The sequence below is a fragment of the Oncorhynchus gorbuscha genome, linkage group LG01 (assembly GCF_021184085.1).
Source record: "Oncorhynchus gorbuscha isolate QuinsamMale2020 ecotype Even-year linkage group LG01, OgorEven_v1.0, whole genome shotgun sequence".
Classification (NCBI taxonomy): domain Eukaryota; kingdom Metazoa; phylum Chordata; class Actinopteri; order Salmoniformes; family Salmonidae; genus Oncorhynchus; species Oncorhynchus gorbuscha.
Genome location: NC_060173.1, coordinates 18,687,500 through 18,711,061, shown reverse-complemented (window position 1 = coordinate 18,711,061; position 23,562 = coordinate 18,687,500). Strand labels below are relative to the sequence as shown.

Sequence of the window (23,562 nt, the reverse complement as noted above, 5' to 3'; positions counted from 1 at the left end):
GTATCAACCCTCTACAAACATTAGTACATTAATTATAATCCAAATAATAATTCACATTTCCTGTTGCTGCAGGATTATTTTCCTGCTGTAGCAAACTGGCTCAAATTAGGATCCTACATCTGTATTATGGGTGAAATATTTGACCCTCCACTCACCACTACCATAACAAAGGAGTAAGGGATACATGGGCCAAGGAGAGCCTGTCTGAGTCTCTAAGCATTGATGTCAGATTGAATCCCACTACAAAGTGTGCTATCAAAGGCATCAGACATCAGACGTGACAGAGAGGAGTGTGTTGAGAGATAGTCGTCCCTGCAAATATTGTAATTTCAGCATGAAGGTGTCCTGAACAGGAGGTGATATAGCTGGAGTCTTTAGGTAACGGTTTTAGACATTCTGAGAATCATGTTCAAGACTTGCAGCTGACGCAAGTCACCAAAATCGTCAACCGGTGTCAATTTAACCTAATTAAAATGCAAGACAAATATTCTCTCATTTTGGAAACTCATCATTATCTGTCAGTGAGATGGTAGCTTAGGGGTCTGTATGAAGGCCAGTGTTCTCTCTCCTCTTTCTCCTATCCCCACTCTATACATTACCCAGACAGCACTGACACATGTTTAAGAAGTGTGTGCTTCTCTCAAATCCTCCCTCTTAACATCCACACACACACACACACACACACACACACACACACACACACACACACACACACACACACACACACACACACACACACACACACACACACACACACACACACACACACACACACACACACACACACACACACACACACACACACACACACCACTGCCCTCATCTGCTCCCACAAACAACTTACAACCACTTTCCCATGTCTCTGTCAGTGATATCTTACTCCAATTCACCTCACCAGTGCTCTCTGAAACAAGTCTACTCAATCGTCAGCATATGCCTTTCACAATAACAGTCTGAGGTTGACCTGGGGATACAAACAGGCAGACAAACACATAAAAAGAACAACACGGAAGTGAGAAGTATTCTTAAATTAGACTTGATAGTTAAGGTTTGTAATTTTCTAAGACAATATGAAAATACACTTGAGAAGTCATTAGCCTAGGGGTTCACATACTTTTCCCAACCTACACTGTGAATGTTTAAACGACTAGAAAAATACAGTCATTTGTGTGTTATTAGTTTAAGCACACTGTTTGTTCATTGTGTTGACCTAGATGAAGATCGGACCAAATTTGATTTCCAAAGGGTTCACATACTTTTTCTTGCCACTGTAGCAATTCCTTCCACTGATTATTATCTGATGAACAAAAAACAGAACCACATTATAATGTATGAACTGTATTATAGACTATGTTCACTCTCAACGGTATTGCTACATTAAAGAGGTGAGTATGAGAGTGAGGAACTGTGCACTTTCAGTGGAATGAAATGTTTGACAAGCCCACACAGACTGTCCTGGAAATGCTTTCGTTAAGGACTCTCACATTCCTACTGTACCATGGGACAATAGCTGCCTTGGAGAGATTGTCTAGTGTTTAGGGGAGAAAGTCCAGGCTGTCACCCAGACCTGTGTGTGTGTGTATGTATGTGTGTGTTGACTGTCATCTTTCTTTGTGTGTAATGTGTGTGTATTCTGTCAGGCATGTCTCTGCGGCACAGGAGGGAGGAATCCACAGAGCAAATTAGGGGCAGATTACTGTCAACAAGGCCTTTGGATAACAGGGATCATTTGCATAGGAAAAACATGGCCGCCAAGGGCTGTTATTGAAAACAGATTGATGAGGGGACCCTCATGAATTAAAGAAGCTCTGAGCATAATGTGGCTTTATTGTGTTAGGACTTTAGGAGATGGAGGGATATAGCCTGAATCTTAATATGGGAACAATTTTATCCTGCTATTAGAGCCAGAGACATTCAGAACAATCCCTCTGGGGAACAAGCCAAGAACCAGGAATGTTTCGAACAACAAAAACTCACAAAGTGAACCTTCACTGCCTTACAAAAGCCTAGGACACTGACCCTCAGCACACACTGTCAGCCACACAACAGTTCTTGCAAGTGTCTTGAGCTCCCTGGACATTAGCAGTACAGTGATGTCGTCACAAGGTGACAAAGCACAAACACTTGGGATTCGCTTTGAAGAGAGCTCCACTAAGCAGCAGTTCATTATTTTAATGTGCTTTAGAAATGTCAAGATGTGAGCAGATTGTAAGAGATGCGGTCAGGCCCTGCCTGGACATTTCAGGTTTCCTCCTCTTCACTGGGATGTGTATGGGAGGCAATAAAGTCTGAGTTTGGCTGTGGGAGAGGCCTGCAGCAATTTCTTCTGAAGTAGTCGAGTATTCAGATGAAAGTTAAGGACAGTTATGCAGGCTGGCATGCCCCCTGCCTTCATCCCTTCCTCCCAACCCTCCCCTGACAATCTCAGTGAAATTAAGCCTTCAGAAAAAAAAGACAGATAGTCAAAAAGCCAGAGAGAAACGCTTAGGATGTGTTTATGAGACGGAGGACAGACATCACAGTCGAAAGGAAGGGAGGCTGTGAAGTGTTTATGAGACGGAGGACAGACATCCCAGTTGAAAGGAAGGGAGGCTGTGAAGTGTTTATGAGACGGAGGACAGACATTCCAGACGCAAGGAAGGGAGGCTGTGAAGTGTTTATGAGATGGAGGACAGACATTCCAGTCGAAAGGAAGGGAGGCTGTGAAGTGTTTATGAGAAGGAGGACAGACATTCCAGACGAAAGGAAGGGAGGCTGTGAAGTGTTTATGAGACGGAGGACAGACATTCCAGTCGAAAGGAAGGGAGGCTGTGAAGTGTTTATGAGACGGAGGACAGACATTCCAGTCGAAAGGAAGGGAGGCTGTGAAGTGTTTATGAGACGGAGGACAGACATCCCAGTCGAAAGGAAGGGAGGCTGTGAAGTGTTTATGAGACTGAGGACAGACATTCCAGTCGAAAGGAAGGGAGGCTGTGAAGTGTTTATGAGATGGAGGACAGACATTCCAGACGAAAGGAAGGGAGACTGTGAAGTGTTTATGAGACGGAGGACAGACATCACAGTCGAAAGGAAGGGAGGCTGTGAAGTGTTTATGAGACGGAGGACAGACATTCCAGTCGAAAGGAAGGGAGGCTGTGAAGTGTTTATGAGCCGGAGGACAGACATCCCAGTCGAAAGGAAGGGAGGCTGTGAAGTGTTTATGAGACGGAGGACAGACATTCCAGTCGAAAGGAAGGGAGGCTGTGAAGTGTTTATGAGACGGAGGACAGACATTCCAGTTGAAAGGAAGGGAGTCTGTGAAGTGTCTGGAGAGAAAAGATAGAGATGCACTTTGTCGATTTCCAGATTGATGATAACTGACGAGAAACTCTAAACTTTGTTTACAGCGAAATTGGTCTAAATGTTTGCACACTAATTTACAGGTTTCTGTCCAAGGAAAGACCCTATGTGTGCATAGCTAGTGCATGTTGCCTATGACATTTGCATATAACCTCCAGACCCATACAGTGCTATATCATATGACACTGTTAAAATACTGCTCTACCACTAAAGGACGTCTGCAAGCTCTGCAAAACTATACAACCAAAACAATCTACATTTCCTTTCAATATTCACCTGAGTATTCTACCAGCTACAGTACCGGTCGGATTAACCCCAGCAAAATTGCTTCCCTATGCACACCTATGGGTGCTGTGAAGCATATCTCTCCTCCATGCCCAGGATTAGAGATTTGTTAGGAAATCTTGGGCTTTGTCCTCCATATTATCAGAGCTAATTCCCCGCTGGATGTTTGAGATTCCCTTGTAATCCCGGGCTTACTGGAGCCCATGAACTGTGTGCCTCTGGACCAGGCTTTCTCCCCTGGTGTATTGGTGGTCACCAGGCCCCAACAGAGTAGACTGGCAGAGTGGACAAGTCAAACATGGGTGCTTAGGCTGCAGCCTAACAGTGGAGGGAAAGCCTCTCTCATGCCCTGAAAAATCATTTCAAGTGGGTTGAGGGCACAAACAAACACGTTTGACCAGCTGAAATAGAATGTGTATAGCCACTAAGGCCAGACTGTACACAGATGAGTGGGATCCACAGTTCTGTAGAAACCAGATAAAATATTCTATGTACAGTGCCTTGCGAAAGTATTCGGCCCCCTTGAACTTTGCGACCTTTTGCCACATTTCAGGCTTCAAACATAAAGATATAAAACTGTATTTTTTTGTGAAGAATCAACAACAAGTGGGACACAATCATGAAGTGGAACGACATTGATTGGATATTTCAAACTTTTTTAACAAATCAAAAACTGAAAAATTGGGAGTGCAAAATTATTCAGCCCCCTTAAGTTAATACTTTGTAGCGCCACCTTTTACAGCTGTAAGTCGCTTGGGGTATGTCTCTATCAGTTTTGCACATCGAGAGACTGACATTTTTTCCCATTCTTCCTTGCAAAACAGCTCGAGCTCAGTGAGGTTGGATGGAGAGCATTTGTGAACAGCAGTTTTCAGTTCTTTCCACAGATTCTCGATTGGATTCAGGTCGGGACTTTGACTTGGCCATTCTAACACCTGGATATGTTTATTTTTGAACCATTCCATTGTAGATTTTGCTTTATGTTTTGGATCATTGTCTTGTTGGAAGACAAATCTCTGTCCCAGTCTCAGAGGTCTTTTGCAGACTCCATCAGGTTTTCTTCCAGAATGGTCCTGTATTTGGATCCATCCATCTTCCCATAAATTTGAACCATCTTCCCTGTCCCTGCTGAAGAAAAGCAGGCCCAAACCGTGATGCTGCCACCACCATTTGACAGTGGGGATGGTGTGTTCAGGGTGATGAGCTGTGTTGCTTTTACGCCAAACATAACGTTTTGCATTGTGGCCAAAAAGTTCAATTTTGGTTTAATCTGACCAGAGCACCTTCTTCCACATTTTTGGTGTGTCTCCCAGGTGGCTTGTGGCAAACTTTAAACGGCACTTTTTATGGATATCTTTAAGAAATGGCTTTCTTCTTGCCACTCTTCCATAAAGGCCAGATTTGTGCAATATACGACTGATTGTTGTCCAATGGACAGAGTCTCCCACCTCAGCTGTAGATCTCTGCAGTTCATCCAGAGTGATCATGGGCCTCTTGGCTGCATCTCTGATCAGTCTTCTCCTTGTATGAGCTGAAAGTTTAGAGGGACGGCCAGGTCTTGGTAGATTTGCAGTGGTCTGATACTCCTTCCATTTCAATATTATCGCTTGCACAGTGCTCCTTGGGATGTTTAAAGCTTGGGAAATCTTTTTGTATCCAAATCCGGGTTTAAACTTCTTCACAACAGTATCTCGGACCTGTCTGGTGTGTTCATTGTTCTTCATGATGCTCTCTGCGCTTTTAACGGACCTCTGAGACTATCACAGGGCAGGTGCATTTATACAGAGACTTGATTACACACAGGTGGATTGTATTTATCATCATTAGTCATTTAGGTCAACATTGGATCATTCAGAGATCCTCGCTGAACTTCTGGAGAGAGATTGCTGCACTGAAAGTAAAGGGGCTGAATAATTTTGCACGCCCAATTTTTCAGTTTTTGATTTGTTAAAAAAGTTTGAAATATCCAATAAATGTCGTTCCACTTCATGATTGTGTCCCACTTGTTGTTGATTCTTCACAAAAAATACAGCTATATATCTTTTGTTTGAAGCCTGAAATGTGGCAAAAGGTCGCAAAGTTCAAGGGGGCCGAATACTTTCGCAAGGCACTGTATCTAAATTCCTTCATGTGGGTTTTTGACCATAGTTCCTCTTTCACAGTAGGCCAATAACAAAAAGCATTTCATGTGCATTAACTACAAACTCGTATGAAATCTATAAATATTAATTCAAAATGTAAATTACGAGCCGAGTTTAGCCAAGGAGACAGAACCCTTTCTGGCTACTCATGATTGGCTGATATAATGGAACGGTTGGAAATGCAGAGAGATGAGTTCTGATTGGTCTGTCATGTCATTCTCTCTGTAACATAAGGCGGACTTCTGATGTCTATAACAGAATGTAGAATTACCTGGTCTGTGTACTGTATATTAAAGTTTTCTGTAGTGACAATGGTGAGTGAAGTCAGAAATCACTATAGTTATATATCACAGGAGGTTGGTGGCAGCTTAATTGGGGAGGACAGGTTTGTGGAAATGGCTGGGGTGGAATAAGTGGAATGGTATCAAATACATCAAGCACATTGTTTCCATGTGTTTGATGCCATTCCATTTTCTCAGTTCCAGCCATTACTATGAGCCGTCCTCCCCTCAGTATCCACTGTTTTATATCTATTATCTATAGAAATGTATACCTCAGTAAAAGGCAATTCAATTCAGTTTCAAGCCATGTCTTTGTTTATCAGACTATGCCAGGTTTTATTTTACAGGGAAGCCTATTGTAAGATCAGCCTCACAAGCCAAGAGAGGGGTTAGGCCTGTCTTTCAAATACTGATGTCTCTGTGAAAAATCACAAAGCTGAGCTGACAGGCAACCAGAAACTGGCAGTTGGTTGAAATTAGACAATTGTTCCTCGATAAACTACTGGAACACCTTTCAAACAATCCTGCCCGAACGTGCCCAGCGAGCAGAAGATTCACACAGTGAAGAATCCTGTGGCGGACATCCAAAACCCTGAAAGCTTAAGAATGTCTGTAAAAAGCATTAGGCAATAGTGTGGACTGTTAGGGCTAGCAGGCGTGGTGGAAAGGCCGGGCCAACAGACAGAGCTCTCCAGAGATCGCATTTACTTTAAATTGCCCCAGCTCGAGATTGAGCTCTTCTTGAGGAGGATATAGAGGGAGATAGAGAGGGGGATATAGAGAGGGGGATATAGAGAGGGCTATAGAGGGAGATACAGAGGGGGATATAGAGAGGGATACAGAGGGGGATATAGAGGGAGATAGAGGGTGGATATAGAGGGAGATATAGAGAGGGATACAGAGAGGGATATAGAGGAAGATACAGAGGGGGATACAGAGTTGGATATAGAGGGGGATATAGAGAGAGATACAGAGGGGATATAGAGGGGGATACAGAGGGGATATAGAGGGAAATACAGAGGGGATATAGAGGGAAATACAGAGGGGATATAGAGGGGGATATAGAGAGAGATACAGAGGGGATATAGAGGGGGATATAGAGAGAGATACAGAGGGGATATAGAGAGGGGATATAGAGGGATACAGAGGGAGATATAGAGGGATACAGATGGGATATAGAGGGGGATATAGAGGGATACAGAGGGATACAGAGGGGATATAGAGGAAGATACAGAGGCGGATACAGAGGGAGATACAGAGGCAGATATAGAGTGATACAGAGAGAGATACAGAGGGGGATATAGAGGAAGATACAGAGGGGGATACAGAGTTGGATATAGAGGGGGATATAGAGGGATACAGAGGGAGATACAGAGGGGGATACAGAGGGGGATATAGAGGAAGATACAGAGGGGGATACAGAGTTGGATATAGAGGGAGATACAGAGGGGGATACAGAGTTGGATATAGAGGGGGATATAGAGGGATACAGAGGGGGATACAGAGATGGATATAGAGGGATACAGAAGGGGATACAGAAGGGGATACAGAGTTGGATATAGAGGGGGATATAGAGGGATACAGAGAGAGATACAGAAGGGGATATAGAGGGGGATATAGAGGAAGATACAGGGGGATACAGAGTTGGATATAGAGGGAGATACAGAGGGGGATACAGAGTTGGATATAGAGGGAGATACAGAGTTGGATATAGAGGGGATATAGAGGGATACAGAGGGGGATACAGAGTTGGATATAGAGGGGGATATAGGGGATACAGAGGGAGATACAGAGGGGGATATAGAGGAAGATATAGAGGAAGATACAGAGTTGGATATAGAGGGGGGGGATACAGAGGGGATACAGAGGGGGATACAGAGTTGGATATAGAGGGGATATAGAGGAAGATACAGAGTTGAGATACAGAGGGGGATATAGAGGGGGATATAGAGGGGATACAGAGTTGGATACAGAGTTGAATATAGAGGGATACAGAGGGGGATACAGAGGGGGATATAGAGCACGATATAGAGGAAGATACAGAGGGGGATACAGAGTTGGATATAGATTGGGATATAGAGGGATACAGAGGGAGATACAGAGGGGGATATAGAGCAGGATACAGAGGAAGATACAGAGGGGGATACAGAGATGGATATATAGGGATACAGAGGGGGATACAGAGTTGGATATAGAGGGGGATATAAAGGGATGCAGAGGGGGATACAGAGATGGATTTAGAGGGGGATATAGAGGGATACAGAGGGAGATACAGAGTTGGATATAGAGGGGGATATAGAGGAAGATACAGAGGGGGATACAGAGTTGGATATAGAGGGGGATATAGAGGGATACAGAGGAGATACAGAGTTGGATATAGAGGGGGATATAGAGGAAGATACAGAGGGGGATATAGAGGAAGATACAGAGGGGGATACAGAGATTGGATATAGAGGGATACACATAGTTGGATATAGAGGAAGATACATAGGGAGATACAGAGTTGGATATAGAGGGGGATATAGAGGGATACAGAGGGGGATACAGAGTTGGATATAGATTGGGATATAGAGGGATACAGAGGGAGATACAGAGGGGGATATAGAGCAGGATATAGAGGAAGAGACAGAGGGGGATACAGAGTTGGATATATAGGGATACAGAGAGGGATACAGAGTTGGATATAGAGGGGGATATAAAGGGATACAGAGGGGGATACAGAGATGGATTTAGAGGGGGATATAGAGGGATACAGAGGGAGATAGAGTTGGATATAGAGGGGGATATAGAGGAAGATACAGAGGGGGATACAGAGTTGGATATAGAGGGGGATATAGAGGGATACAGAGGGAGATACAGAGTTGGATATAGAGGGGGATATAGAGGAAGATACAGAGGGGGATGTAGAGGAAGATACAGAGGGGGATACAGAGTTGGATATAGAGGGGGATATAGAGGGATACACATAGTTGGATATAGAGGAAGATACATAGGGAGATACAGAGTTGGATATAGAGGGGGATATAGCGGGATACAGAGTTGGATTTAGAGGGGGATATAGAGGGATACAGAAGGGGATACAGAGTTGGATATAGAGGGGGTATAGAGGGGGATACAGAGGGACATACAGAGGAAGATACAGAGGGGGATATAGAGGAAGATACAGAGGGGATACAGAGTTGGATATAGAGGGATACAGAGGGGGATATAGAGGGGGATATAGAGGGATACAGAGGGGGATATAGAGGGATACAGAGGAAGATACAGAGGGGATACAGAGTTGGATATAGAGGGATACAGAGTTGGATATAGAGGGGGATATAGAGGGATACAGAGGGAGATACAGAGGGGGATATAGAGGTAGATACAGAGGGGGATACAGATTGGATATAGAGAGGGATATAGAGGGATACAGAGGGAGATACAGAGGGGGATACAGAGTTGGATATAGAGGGGGATATAGAGGAAGATACAGAGTTGGATATAGAGGGGGATATAGAGGGATACAGAGGGAGATACAGAGGGGGATACAGAGTTGGATATAGAGAGGGATATAGAGGGATACAGAGGGAGATACAGAGGGGGATATAGAGGGGGATATAGAGAAAGATACAGAGGGGATACAGAGTTGAATATAGAGGGATACAGAAGGGGATACAGAGGGGGATATAGAGGAAGATATAGAGGGGGATACAGAGTTGGATATAGAGGGATACAGAGGGGGATATAGAGTTGGATATAGAGGGGGATATAAAGGGATACAGAGGGGGATACAGGATATAAAGGAGATACAGAGTTGGGATAGAGGGGGATATAGAGGAAGATACAAAGGGGGATACAGACTTGGATTTAGAGGGGGATATAGAGGGAGATACAGAGGGGGATACAGAGATTAGAGGAAGATAGGGAGATACAGAGGGATATAGAGGGGGAAGGGATACAGAAGGGGATACAGAGTTGGATATAGAGGGGATATAGAGGGGGATACAGAGGGAGATACAGAGGGGATATAGAGGAAGATACAGAGGGGATACAGAGTTGGATATAGAGGGATACAGAGGGGGATATAGAGGGGGATATAGAGGGATACAGAGGGGGATATAGAGGGGGATATAGAGGGATACAGAGGGAGATACAGAGTTGGATATAGAGGGGGATATAGAGGGGGATATAGAGGAAGATACAGAGGGTGATACAGAGTTGGATATAGAGGGGATACAGAGGGATATAGAGGGGATATAGAGGGGGATATAGAGGGGATACAGAGTTGGATATAGGGGATACAGATAGATAGAGGGGGATACAGAGGGGATACAGAGGGATACAGGGGGATACAGAGGGGATATAGAGGAAGATACAGAGGGGATATAGGGATACAGAGGGGATACAGAGAGAGGGATACAGAGGGGGATATAGAGGAAGATACAGAGATGCAGAGTTGGATATAGAGATATAGAGGGGGGATACAGAGGGTGATACAGAGTTGGGAGGGGGATATAGAGGGGGATACAGAGTTGGGAGGGGGATATAGAGGGATACAGAGGGAGATACAGAGTTGGATATAGAGGGGGGGATATACAGAGGATATAGAGGGATAGAGGGGATACAGAGTTGAGATGGATAGAGGAAGATATAGGGGGATATAGAGGGGATACAGATACAGAGGGAGATATAGGGGATACAGACAGATATAGAGGGGGGATACAGAGATACAGAGTTGGTTGGATACAGAGGGGGATAGAGTTGGATATAGAGGGGGATATAGAGGGATACAGAGGGAGATACAGAGTTGGATATAGAGGGGGATAGATACAGAGGGGGGATACAGAGTTGGATATAGAGGGGGATATAGAGGGATACATAGTTGGATATAGAGGAAGATACATAGGGGATACAGAGTTGGATAGTTGGATAGCGGGATACAGAGGGGGATATAGAGGGGGATATAGAGGGATACAGAGGGGGATATAGAGGGGGATACAGAGGGAGATACAGAGGGATACAGAGAGGGGAGATACAGAGTTGGATATACAGAGGGGGATATAGAGGGGGAAGATACAGAGGGTGATACAGAGTTGGATATAGAGGGATACAGAGGGGGATACAGAGTTGGATATGGATACAGATACAGAGTTGGATATAGAGGGGGATATAGAGGGGGATATAGAGGGGATACAGAGTTGGATATAGAGGGATATAGAGGGGGATATAGAGGGGGATATAGGATGGATACAGAGGGGGATATAGAGGGATACAGAGGGAGATACAGAGTTGGATATAGAGGGGGATATAGAGGGGATATAGAGGGGGATATAGAGGAAGATACAGAGGGGGATATAGAGGGATACAGAGTTGGATACAGAGTTGGATATAGAGGGGGATATAGAGGGGGATATAGAGGAAGATACAGAGGGGGATACAGAGTTGGATATAGAGGGGGATATAGAGGGATACAGAGGGGGATACAGCGTTGTATATAGAGGAGGATATAGAGGGATACAGAGGGAGATACAGAGTTGGATATAGAGGGGGATATAGAGGGATACAGAGGGAGATATAGAGGGAAACACTGTATGACAGTGATGTCCTGCCAAATCTTAATTAGAGTCTGCTCCCGAACTTGCAAGCATTTCCTCACAACTTACAGCCTGTAAATGTGACATGTAAATTTGCATGTTTTCAATTTGCTGCATTTGTGGGGGTCCTTACAATACGGACATGACATTAAATGTGTATTATGTGAGCCATTGATAATGCATGTAAATGTTGAAACTCAGTGCGTGTTGCCCATGTCTAATCTCAATGTGTTAGCTGCTTTGTGATTCAACGCATGCACGCACACACACACACACACACACACACACACACACACACACACACACACACACACACACACACACACACACACACACACACACACACACACACACACACACACACACACACACACACACACACACACACACACACACACACACACAGAGAGAGATTGTGTTGTTAAGCATTCCAAGGATGTCAATTGTATGCAAATGGAATGCACCATACTGTTAGAGGAAATGGAAAGTTCACAGCACTGTTACATCAGAGAACACTGAAGGCACTCACCACATCGCCTTGGTTAGAGGACAACATTGCAGCATACGCCGAGTTGTCATTAACTTCATACTGTGAATTGGTAATAGTTAGCACAATACACATTTTATCATGATGGGGATCATCATAAAACACCCAATAATAATTATATCTGGAATACAAATCCTTGGCAAGGAGCATATATCTGTACCAAGGTCCTACTGTACATTTTCAAAAGAACAGACTACTTAAAGGGGCAATCTTTTCAATAACTTCTTCACTGAAATGCTGTATTGCTTTCTACCTATGCTATGAGTATGGCCCCCTCACTTGAAACTCATCAATATGTAATCATCATGTTTGACACCCTTACTCTCTTCAATTGTCCTCTCATCAGTTCCACAGCCCCTCTATACAAGATGACAGTTGGTTGAGCTCAAGGACAACAATCTCCACAGTCCACAGCACTTCAACAAATGCCTGTATAAGTCATGGCTACCAGAGCCAGAATGGGACCATTAATAAACATTGAAAATAACTTCCAGAATAACAGAACACTCTTAGAAAAAAGGTGCTATCTAGAACCTAAAAGGGTTATTCGGCCATTCACATAGGATAACCCTTTGAAGAACCCTTTTTGTTCCAGGTAGACCCCTTTACAAAGAGAATTCCACATGGAACCCAAAAGAGTTGTACCTGGAACCCAAAAGGGTTCTCCTATGGGGACAGCCAAAGAACTCTTTTTGTCTGTGTACAGAAGGCGATGCAAATGATACAAATCAGAATTTGCTCATATGACTCATTACTAAAAACAACCAATGAAATCATCTTCAGTTATTATTTACACAAATTGAAATGTACAGCGTAACATTGTAATGAAGTGTTCAGAACCATTTATTTTGATTCTGTCTTTACTTAATGTAAATACCAGAGCATGGAGATTAACATTCTGAGTTTCACCTCGAGCTCCTGTCCTATGGTGTCTGTTAATTCATTCTGAGTTTCACCTCGAGCTCCTGTCCTATGGTGTCTGTTAATTCATTCTGAGTTTCACCTCGAGCTCCTGTCCTATGGTGTCTGTTAATTCATTCTGAGTTTCACCTCGAGCTCCTGTCCTATGGTGTCTGTTAATTCATTCTGAGTTTCACCTCGAGCTCCTGTCCTATGGTGTCTGTTAATTCATTCTGAGTTTCACCTCGAGCTCCTGTCCTATGGTGTCTGTTAATTCATTCTGAGTTTCACCTCGAGCTCCTGTCCTATGGTGTCTGTTAATTCATTCTGAGTTTCACCTCGAGCTCCTGTCCTATGGTGTCTGTTAATTCATTCTGAGTTTCACCTCGAGCTCCTGTCCTATGGTGTCTGTTAATTCAGATGAATCCATGTTTTCCCTGCCTTATCTTGAGTCTACTGTTATGTACCAGTGCTTCAGGGTTCAGCAGAAACTATTTCCCTTCCCTGGCTATTAATGGATTCTGAGCTCCTTCAGTAGCATTTCCCAAAGTCAGCAGCAGAATTACAGAATGTAATCACCGCCAAAACTGGACAATATTTCTTCCCGCGACATTGTCAAATGATGATCACTGAATGTTATAATCTACCCTTATCTTGTAAGAATGAAAGCACATACTACAACAGCCAATAGCCAGTTTCTCAATTCAACAGAATAGAAGCAATTGCTGTGGCTTATAGCGGAATTTATCCCTATACAGCATTAAGCATTCCTGGCTGTCTAAAAGAGGCAATCTTCTATTGCTACTATAATAAATAAAAACTGTAAGCATGTTGTACTCCATTGTTTGTAAACAGTGTCATTGTAGTCAAACACTTCATAGTCTCAAAACATGGTTAAAAGTGTCATTTTTTTATCCCATGGATGGTCAGTCCTTGCATCCAGAGCGCTGTCCCTAGGCCCCTCCCTCAGCTATTTACCAAAACTATAGATTGCCTGTGAGAACACTGGTCACTGTCACATTCAGCAACAGTCATAACACCACCACCAGACTGCTCTTTGAATTCTGGAAGCATCTGCATCCTATACAGTAAAGACCATTACCAATCTGTGTCCAATGTAATTCTATCACTATTTAGTTTCATAACTAATTTCAATGAGTAATATAACTTTTGCAAGAGTGTTTCGATTTTAATACTAATAGCGTAATACTCACGCTCATTCCTGTGGTTTGAATTATACTTTGATATCACACCCATGTCTTACAACAACAACATTCAATCATTCAACTTGTTTAAGTGTTTGAAACATAAAAACAGACGAGTTGAAAGTGGGAGCACTGCCACAGGTGATTGTGGCCCGTATCCAGAATATGTGACAACCAATCATATATTTTGCAAGTGACAGAGGTCGAACAGAACATGGCGCTCTATCATCCGTCTGAAACGTGTTAACATTCCCTATGATCTGTCAGCCCTCACAGCATTGTAGGACAGACAAAGGATCCCACGTGGGTTATGAGCTTTTTCCTGAACACACCGATTCTGCATGGTTTTCTTTTCTGTTGCTAATTAAGAATAAAATGGTTTCAAGTTTCAGGGGGTTCGATGTAGCAGTTACTGATGTTTGTCCCCCATGTGTCACGACTTGCACCGAAGGGGGCTCCTCTCCCTGTTCGGGCAGTGCTCAGAGGTCCTAGTAGTTGATTTCGGTGGGTTTATTTACCTCTGCTGCCTGCTAGTCTTTGTGTGGGATTGTTTTCTGTAGTTGCTTTGTTAGGGGTGCATATCTGCACCACAGGGTTTTCTTTCACGCGGCAGTTGTACTGTTTTTGGTATGTGTTTAGGAGTAGAGGTTTCTCCCCCGTGTGCGACGTTTATTTCCCTGTGTGGCGACCTCGTTTGGGCGTATTCCCCCCCATGTTGTGTTTGAGTTGGAACTTCTAATAAAGTATTGTGCCACTGGGACTTCCTTGCTCTCCTGCTCCTGATTCCTGCACCTCCCTCCTTCAAGGAGGCATGTAACACCATGAGACACCATAGGAACAAAGCCAGCATCACTTCCTCAAAATATTCCGAATCTAAGATGACTCAAGGAATCTGTATTTCATTTTGATGTATTTGCCAAGGAGGTTTTAGTATTTCTCAAGTAAAGAAATGCGCCACATGCTGTCTGACAGTATGTAAACAAAGTCCAATCTGCTGTGCTGCTGGGCAGGTTCGTCTCACTGTCAGTGTGTTCTGCTGTACGACTGGAGAGCACATTCACCTCAGCTGTTTATCCTATGTTAGTGGGAAAGTGGGCATTGTCGAATTGAAAACCCAACACTCAAATAAGTCAGGACGAACTCTTTTCCTCAAATCTCAAGAAACTCTGTTCTGGAAGATACTGACTTTACGACCAAAATTAACCTACTTGCACTTTTTTTGGTCAATTTTAGGACTGGAATAAATGCTTCGGAATGATTTCAATCTCATAGGCCGTTTCCAACAAGAGAAGTTAGTTCTCGAGTTCAGTTGTTCTTTAAGATTCTCCGTGATGTGGCTGTCCTCTCTCACTTCTCCCTCCATTAGCTATGCCCCCTCTCCTCCACAGCCATCCCAAAATGCCCCTCAGCATCTCATCTGTCCCTGGGTTCAACACTCTATTGTTGCCATGTCACCCAATAGCAGGAAATGAAGGTTAAACAGCAGAGTGGTGCAGATCAGCCTGTATACGGACTAAAGTGTATCATTAAGATGTCACCTTCCATTAGCTGATCAACCTTTGACATGCTGTTTCGGAGGCGGAGACAGGTAGGAGATATGACTACGAAGGTCTGCACAGAAAAGACTCAGCTGAAAGAATAGAAATATCAAGACATCCGAGATTGGAGATATAGCTGATCAGCGTACATGAACAGGTCTGAACCAGAGGAGGCTGGTGGGAGGAGATTCTAAAGGATGGGCTCATTGTAATGGAATAAATAGAATGGTTTCAAACACATCAAACATATGAAAACCACAGGTTTGACTCTGTTCCATCTATTCCATTCCAGCCATTATAATGAGACCGTTCTCCTATAGCTCCTCCCTCTGGCCTCCTGTAGCCTGATTCCATAATGTTTGGTTTTACCTCCTGACTGTACAGTCTCTCTTCTATCATAGTCTCACCAAGCTCACCTTCTGTCTAATCTCTTCCTCCATCTTAACTGGAGACCCCAGCTCTGCCACCTGTTTCACCCCTTCACTGGCGAAGCCCCTGTACTCCCACAGGACGTAGCTCCTGGAGTGGGATGCCCCGATGAGGGCTGACCAATGATTGGCACGTCCTGTATAGGGGGGGAAACAAAGAGACAATTTGACAAAGAAATAAAGTGTGTGTGTGTGTGTGTGTGTGTGTGTGTGTGTGTGTGTGTGTGTGTGTGTGTGTGTGTGTGTGTGTGTGTGTGTGTGTGTGTGTGTGTGTGTGTGTGTGTGTGTGTGTGTGTGTGTGTGTGTGTGTGTGTGTGTGTGTGTGCCAGCGTGTGTAGAGGCTGACAGATCGCTCCTGCCTTTGACTGTGCATGTGGCTGGAAGGTTAGTTACAATGTGAGGCCTGCACTACCATTGCTGGAGCCAGTCAGGTCCAAAATATTATGATCCTTGATAAAAATCAGCAAAAAAGACGGTATAAAAACAATAATACAATACTGAGCTATATTGTATGCTCAACATTTAAAAACATGATTGTATTATTTTATACTAAAACAATTGCTCAGAGAAAGACATTTTGTAAAAACGAGTAAAAACAAATAATTAAGATCCCTAAGACTAAGATCCCTCCCTCTCAATGTGTTTTTCAATCCCATAAAACATTTAGTAAAAAGGCTCAGTGCCCTTCTCGTCGCAAGGTAAGATATTGAAGGGTATAGAAAACAGGGGTGGCAATAATTTTGACTCAATCTTTTAGAAGAAAAAAAAATAGTGGTTACATTTCTTTTTGTGAGCAATTGTATTAGTATTACATTTCTTTTGCATAGCTCAGTATTTGTATTATTTTATACAGTCTTTTTGCTCATCTTTATCAAGGGTGTCATGACTCCCGCCAAAGTCGGCTCCTCTCCTTGTTCGGGCGGCGCTCGGCGGTCGACGTCACCGGTCTTCTAGCCATCGCCGCTCCACCTTTCATTTTCCATTTGTTTTGTCTTGTTTTTCCGCACACCTGTTTCACATCCCCTCATTACTCTACTTGTATATTATTCTCTGTTCCCCCCCATGTCCATGTGTGTAATTGTTCGTTACGTGTCATGTGTGACACTTCATGCTGGTTTCTCATTATTATTATTTGTGTGACGAGTGCGCTATTCGCTTTTGCCTTTGGTGGGAGTGTCGTTTTCGCTATAGTCGGGGTCCGACTGTTTTCCTTCTGCCAAATAAAGTGTGCCTGTTCACTCGTCTCTGCTCTCCTGCACCTGCCTCCAGTTCACCAGTTGCACACACACAGGGTGCCAATCATTTTGGACGTGACTGTACGGTACTGTATATATATATAACTCTATCAAAAGACAATTGATGCTTGGTACTATGGTCCCTCAGTGCTCTCCTCAGAAACCCTTGAATGTAATTATGTATTTCCATGATACGTTACTATTTGTGAAAGATTCTATATACCGCTGGAGGGAAAGGCGAACTATACAGTTAATCTGTTTAAACCCATCAGGCCCATAGCGAAGCCCTGTGATGTGCTATAATGTACCAAAACCTTTCTTATTTCCTGCCAAAACAGCCTCTTCCTGTCTGAAATGATGTATAGAGATTCCTTTCATAAGCTGTGACTCCATAACGCTGACTGCAAGGAATATACGTCTGTGGTTCAGATCATCAGCTCCAAAGAGGTCACAGTGTCATAACAGCTTTGCTACTGTTTTACTGACCCACGTTGACTGAACATTCTTTGTTTAAATCCCAAACAAAACACAAAGAATTGGAGAGGAATCCTCTAAACCACAGTGTGCTGCTTTAGGACATGCAGTATGTCCTGTGTGGCTCAGTTGGTAGAGCGTTGCCCTCACAATGCCAGGACTGTGGGTTTCATTTACCACGGGGGACCAGTATAAAAAATGTATGCACTCACTACTGTGAGTCGCTCTGGATAAGAGTATCTGCTAAAATATAAGCATGTTACTCGAGTCAACAGACAGTCTAAATATGTCCAGGGTAAAATGTCACCTTCTTGTGTTTCTTCCCCAACCACAATGTCTTGCTTCATTACTGTAATGCAGATCCTTTCACACTCCATAGAAAACAGACAGAGGAGCAACAGGTGGGAGGTTGTACAGTCATGTGGGGGTGTAGATATACTGTATGACCCCAGTGAGGGACTTACTGGGGTAGTCTTTAGGGTGAATCTTCTCCGACCAGTTCCCAAAGAAGGTGACTCTGTACTTGGCCGTCCCACAGGCACAGCATTCCAGAGGGGGCTTTTCTGTGGTCTCCCCAAACACAGCCTCTGTAAGGCACACACACACACATGCACAAAGAATGGATAACAATGGTGATGTTGCTTGGTCTAATAGTATAGTTGAAGAATATGACTCCATACAGAATGTCCATTATAATCTATGGTAACAGGTCATATAAAAGGGCTGTTCTGTGAGAAGTAACATTGGTATATAGGACAGATATGCTGTACCTTTCTCACACAATCTGACGGTAAGGGAGCCTTCATCCTGGAAGTATATGATCCTCTTCTGCACAATGCTGGCCCTGCAGAGGAGAAGGAACAGCAGTCCTTTTATTCACTGACAGCACAACAAAAATACAGCACTTGTGTTAGCACACAACGTCTAGGGGCATCCACAGACACACACACACACTGCCGAGAGCCATAAACTTGTACACGCAACAGAAACTGTGTGCCAATAGCAACGCCCGGCCATTAGAATGCTCCTCTTTCTCTCTATTGTAGTGCGTAAGGAGTGTCTGTTTCCTCTGAGGAGAGGTGGTAAGACCACCCCGTCAGAGACCACCCCGTCAGAGACCACCCCGTCAGGGACCACCCCGTCAGAGACCACCCCGTCAGAGACCACCCCGTCAGGGACCACCCCGTCAGGGACCACCCCGTCAGAGACCACCCCGTCAGAGAGACCACCCCGTCAGAGACCAGCCCGTCAGAGACCACCCCGTCAGAGACCAGCCCGTCAGAGACCACCCCGTCAGAGACCACCCCGTCAGAGACCACCCCGTCAGGGACCACCCCGTCAGAGACCACCCCGTCAGAGACCACCCCGTCAGAGAGACCACCCCGTCAGAGACCAGCCCGACAGAGAGACCACCCCGTCAGAGACCACCCCGTCAGAGACCACCCCGTCAGAAAGACCACCCCGTCAGAGACCACCCCGTCAGGGACCACCCCGTCAGAGACCACCCCGTCAGAGAGACCACCCCGTCAGAGACCACCCCGTCAGAGAGACCACCCCGTCAGAGACCACCCCGTCAGAGACCACCCCGTCAGAGAGACCACCCCGTCAGAGACCACCCCGTCAGGGACCACCCCGTCAGAGACCACCCCGTCAGAGAGACCACCCCGTCAGAGACCACCCCGTCAGAGACCACCCCGTCAGAGACCACCCCGTCAGAGACCACCCCGTCAGAGAGACCACCCCGTCAGGGACCACCCCGTCAGAGACCACTCCGTCAGGGACCACCCCGTCAGAGACCACCCCGTCAGAGAGACCACCCCGTCAGGGACCACCCCGTCAGGGACCACCCCGTCAGAGACCACCCCGTCAGAGAGACCACCCCGTCAGAGACCAGCCCGTCAGAGAGACCACCCCGTCAGAGACCACCCTGTCAGAGACCACCCCGTCAGAGACCACCCCGTCAGAGACCACCCCGTCAGAGACCACCCCGTCAGAGAGACCACCCGTCAGAGACCACCCCGTCAGAGAGACCACCCCGTCAGGGACCACCCCGTCAGAGAGACCACCCCGTCAGGGACCACCCCGTCAGAGACCACCCCGTCAGGGACCACCCCGTCAGAGACCACCCTGTCAGAGACCACCCCAGAGGCACTGCCAGACCTGCTCCCCATCAACCTCTGCAGAATACCAACGTACAGAGAGCCAGGAGTCCAGACTGAGACTGATCCACAGGACAGCCCATCAACACTGTGACCATTATGACTGCACTCTCTAAAGCTTATCTCCCAGTGAAGAACATTGGCAATGTATCTGGGGGTTGAAGATATGGTGCTGGACTCATCAAACAGCAGGATCTCAGTGACGGGGAGCCAAAGAGACAAGGTCCAGCCCAAACTGTTTCCCACAGTAGATGGAAACGGAAGCTGTGGATACATCCTCAGACATGCAGCTGTTCTGAAGCCCTCAGTTACATCGTATGGAGCTCAGCAGGGACTTTGTTATAAAGCAACTTGATAATATATTTCATTTATCATTTCACATTAAAATATGACACAGTAAATGATTAATATTAGACGCATCAAGTTATGAAGGTTCAGATGAGGACAAACTCTGTAAAAAGATCAGTTTAACCCAATGTCAACATCTTAACATTTGTTTTCAGCACTGGGATCCAGTAGCAGTTGGGTAAAATATCCCTGACTAACCCATGACTTGCATGGCTCTCTCCCATGGTTATGTTCTTCACTCCAATGTTTGGGCCAGGCTTCTGTCCAGACCATTAGTTCCAGTGGGAGAGTTTAGGATCCTTTAGTTGTGGTTCCACACCCAGGCACATGGGCCCTGGCTTTGAGCTGGGGCTGCATGTCTCCAGTGCTGCTGCCAGCCTGCAACCTCTGTGTCACTGAGGAGAGAGGGTGGCTATAGAGAGCAGGAGAGGATGTTTAAAGAGAGCAGGAGAGGGTGGCTACAGAGAGCAGGGGATGATGTTTAAAGAGAGCAGGAGATGATGGCTATAGAGAGCAGGAGAGGATGGCTGTAGAGAGCAGGAGAGGATGGTTATAAAGAGCAGGAGAGGGTGGCTATAAAGAGCAGGAGAGGGTGGCTATAAAGAGCAGGAGAGGGTGGCTATAAAGAGCAGGAAATGATGGCTGTAGAGAGCAGGAGAGGATGGCTGTAGAGAGCAGGAGAGGATGGCTGTAGAGAGCAGGAGAGGATGGTAAAAAAGAGCAGGAGAGGGTGGCTATAAAGAACAGGAGAGGGCGGATATAAAGAGCAGGAGAGGATGGCTATAGAGAGCAGGAGAGGATGGTTATAAAGAGCAGGAGAGGGTGGCTATAAAGAGCAGGAGAGGGTGGCTATAAAGAACAGGAGAGGGTGGCTGTAGAGAGCAGGAGAGGATGGCTGTAGAGAGCAGGAGCGGATGTTTAAAGAGAGCAGGAGAGGATGGCTATAGAGAGCAGGAGAGGATGTTTAAAGACAGCAGGAGTGAATGGCTGTTGAGAGCAGGAGAGGATGGCTAGGAAGAGCAGGAGAGGGTGGCTGTAGAGAGCAGGAGAGGATGGCTGTAGAAAGCAGGAGAGGATGTTTAAAGAGAGCAGGAGAGGATGGCTGTAGAGAGCAGGAGAGGATGGCTAGGAAGAGCAGGAGACGGTGGATATAAAGAGCAGGAGAGGATGGCTGTAGAGAGGAGGAGAGGATGACTATAAAGAGCAGGAGAGGATGTTTAAAGAGAGCAGGAGAGGGTGGCTGTAGAGAGCAGGAGAGGGTGGCTGTAGAGAGCAGGAGAGGGTGGCTGTAGAGAGCAGGAGAGGGTGGCTGTAGAGAGCAGGAGAGGGTGGCTATAAAGAGCAGGAGAGGGTGGCTGTAGAGAGCAGGAGAGGATGGCTGTAGAGAGCAGGAGCGGATGTTTAAAGAGAGCAGGAGAGGGTGGCTGTAGAGAGCAGGAGAGGATGGCTGTAGAGAGCAGGAGAGGATGGTTATAAAGAGCAGGAGAGGGTGGCTATAAAGAGCAGGAGAGGGTGGCTATAAAGAACAAGAGAGGGTGGCTATAAAGAGCAGGAAATGATGGCTGTAGAGAGCAGGAGAGGATGGCTGTAGAGAGCAGGAGAGGATGGTAAAAAAGAGCAGGAGAGGATGGTAAAAAAGAGCAGGAGACGGTGGCTATAAAGAACAGGAGAGGGTGGATATAAAGAGCAGGAGAGGATGGCTATAGAGAGCAGGAGAGGATGGTTATAAAGAGCAGGAGAGGGTGGCTATAAAGAGCAGGAGAGGGTGGCTATAAAGAACAGGAGAGGGTGGCTGTAGAGAGCAGGAGAGGATGGCTGTAGAGAGCAGGAGCGGATGTTTAAAGAGAGCAGGAGAGGATGGCTGTAGAGAGCAGGAGAGGATGGCTAGGAAGAGCAGGAGAGGGTGGATATAAAGAGCAGGAGAGGATGGCTGTAGAGAGGAGGAGAGGATGACTATAAAGAGCAGGAGAGGATGTTTAAAGAGAGCAGGAGAGAATGGCTATAGAGAGCAGGAGAGGATGGCTGTAGAGAGGAGGAGAGGATGACTATAAAGAGCAGGAGAGGATGGCTGTAGAGAGCGGGAGAGAATGTTTAAAGAGAGCAGGAGAGGATGGCTGTAGAGAACAGGAGAGGATGTTTAAAGAGAGCAGGAGAGGATGTTTATAAAGAGCAGGAGAGGATGGTTGTAGAGAGGAGGAGAGGATGACTATAAAGAGCAGGAGAGGATGGCTGTAGAGAGCAGGAGAGGGTGGCAATAGAGAGCAGGAGATGGTGGCTATGAAGAGCAGTAGAGGGTGGCTATAGAGAGCAGGAGAGGGTGGCTATAGAGAGCAGTAGAGGGTGGCTATAGAGAGCAGGAGATGGTGGCTATGAAGAGCAGTAGAGGGTGGCTATAGAGAGCAGGAGATGGTGGCTATAGAGAGCAGGAGATGGTGGCTATGAAGAGCAGTAGAGGATGGTAAAAAAGAGCAGGAGTGGGTGGCTGTAGAGAGCAGGAGAGGGTGGCTGTAGAGAGCAGGAGAGGATGGCTGTGGAGAGCAGGAGAGGGTGGCTGTAGAGAGCAGGAGAGGATGGCTGTAGAGAGCAGGAGAGGATGGCTGTAGAGAGCAGGAGAGGGTGGCTGTAGAGAGCAGGAGAGGGTGGCTGTAAAGAGCAGGAGAGGGTGTCTGTAGAGAGCAGGAGAGGATGGTTAAAAAGAGCAGGAGAGGGTGGCTGCAGAGAGCAGGAGAGGGTGGCTGTAGAGAGCAGGAGAGGATGGCTGTAGGGAGCAGGAGAGGGTGGCTATAGAGAGCAGGAGAGGGTGGCTATAGAGAGCAGGAGAGGATGGTTAAAAAGAGCAGGAGAGGGTGGCTGTAGAGAGCAGGAGAGGGTGGCTATAGAGAGCAGGAGAGGGTGGCTGTAGAGAGCATGAGATTGTGGCTATAGAGAGCAGGAGAGGGTTGCTATATAGAGCAGGAGAGGGTGGCTATAGAGAGCAGGAGAGGGTGGCTATAGAGAGCAGGGGAGGGTGGCTATAGAGAGCAGGGGAGGGTGGCTATTGAGAGCAGGAGAGGGTGGCTATAGAGTACAGGAGAGGATGGGTATAGAGCACAGGAGATGATGGCTA

At 45.9% G+C, this 23,562-nt stretch overlaps 1 protein-coding gene across 1 annotated transcript in view; it reads right to left on the bottom strand.

The window, feature by feature from the left end:
• The window catches only part of spon1b (spondin 1b), a 113,161-nt gene that overhangs the window by 58,506 nt on the left and 31,093 nt on the right, over positions 1 to 23,562 (bottom strand). The window contains exons 4-6 of the mRNA XM_046346942.1: positions 18,720 to 18,793; positions 18,414 to 18,536; positions 16,229 to 16,377 (exon numbers count right to left, since the gene is read on the bottom strand). Coding sequence (XP_046202898.1) covers positions 16,229 to 16,377; positions 18,414 to 18,536; positions 18,720 to 18,793 — 346 coding nt within the window. The remainder of the gene's footprint in view (positions 1 to 16,228; positions 16,378 to 18,413; positions 18,537 to 18,719; positions 18,794 to 23,562) is intronic.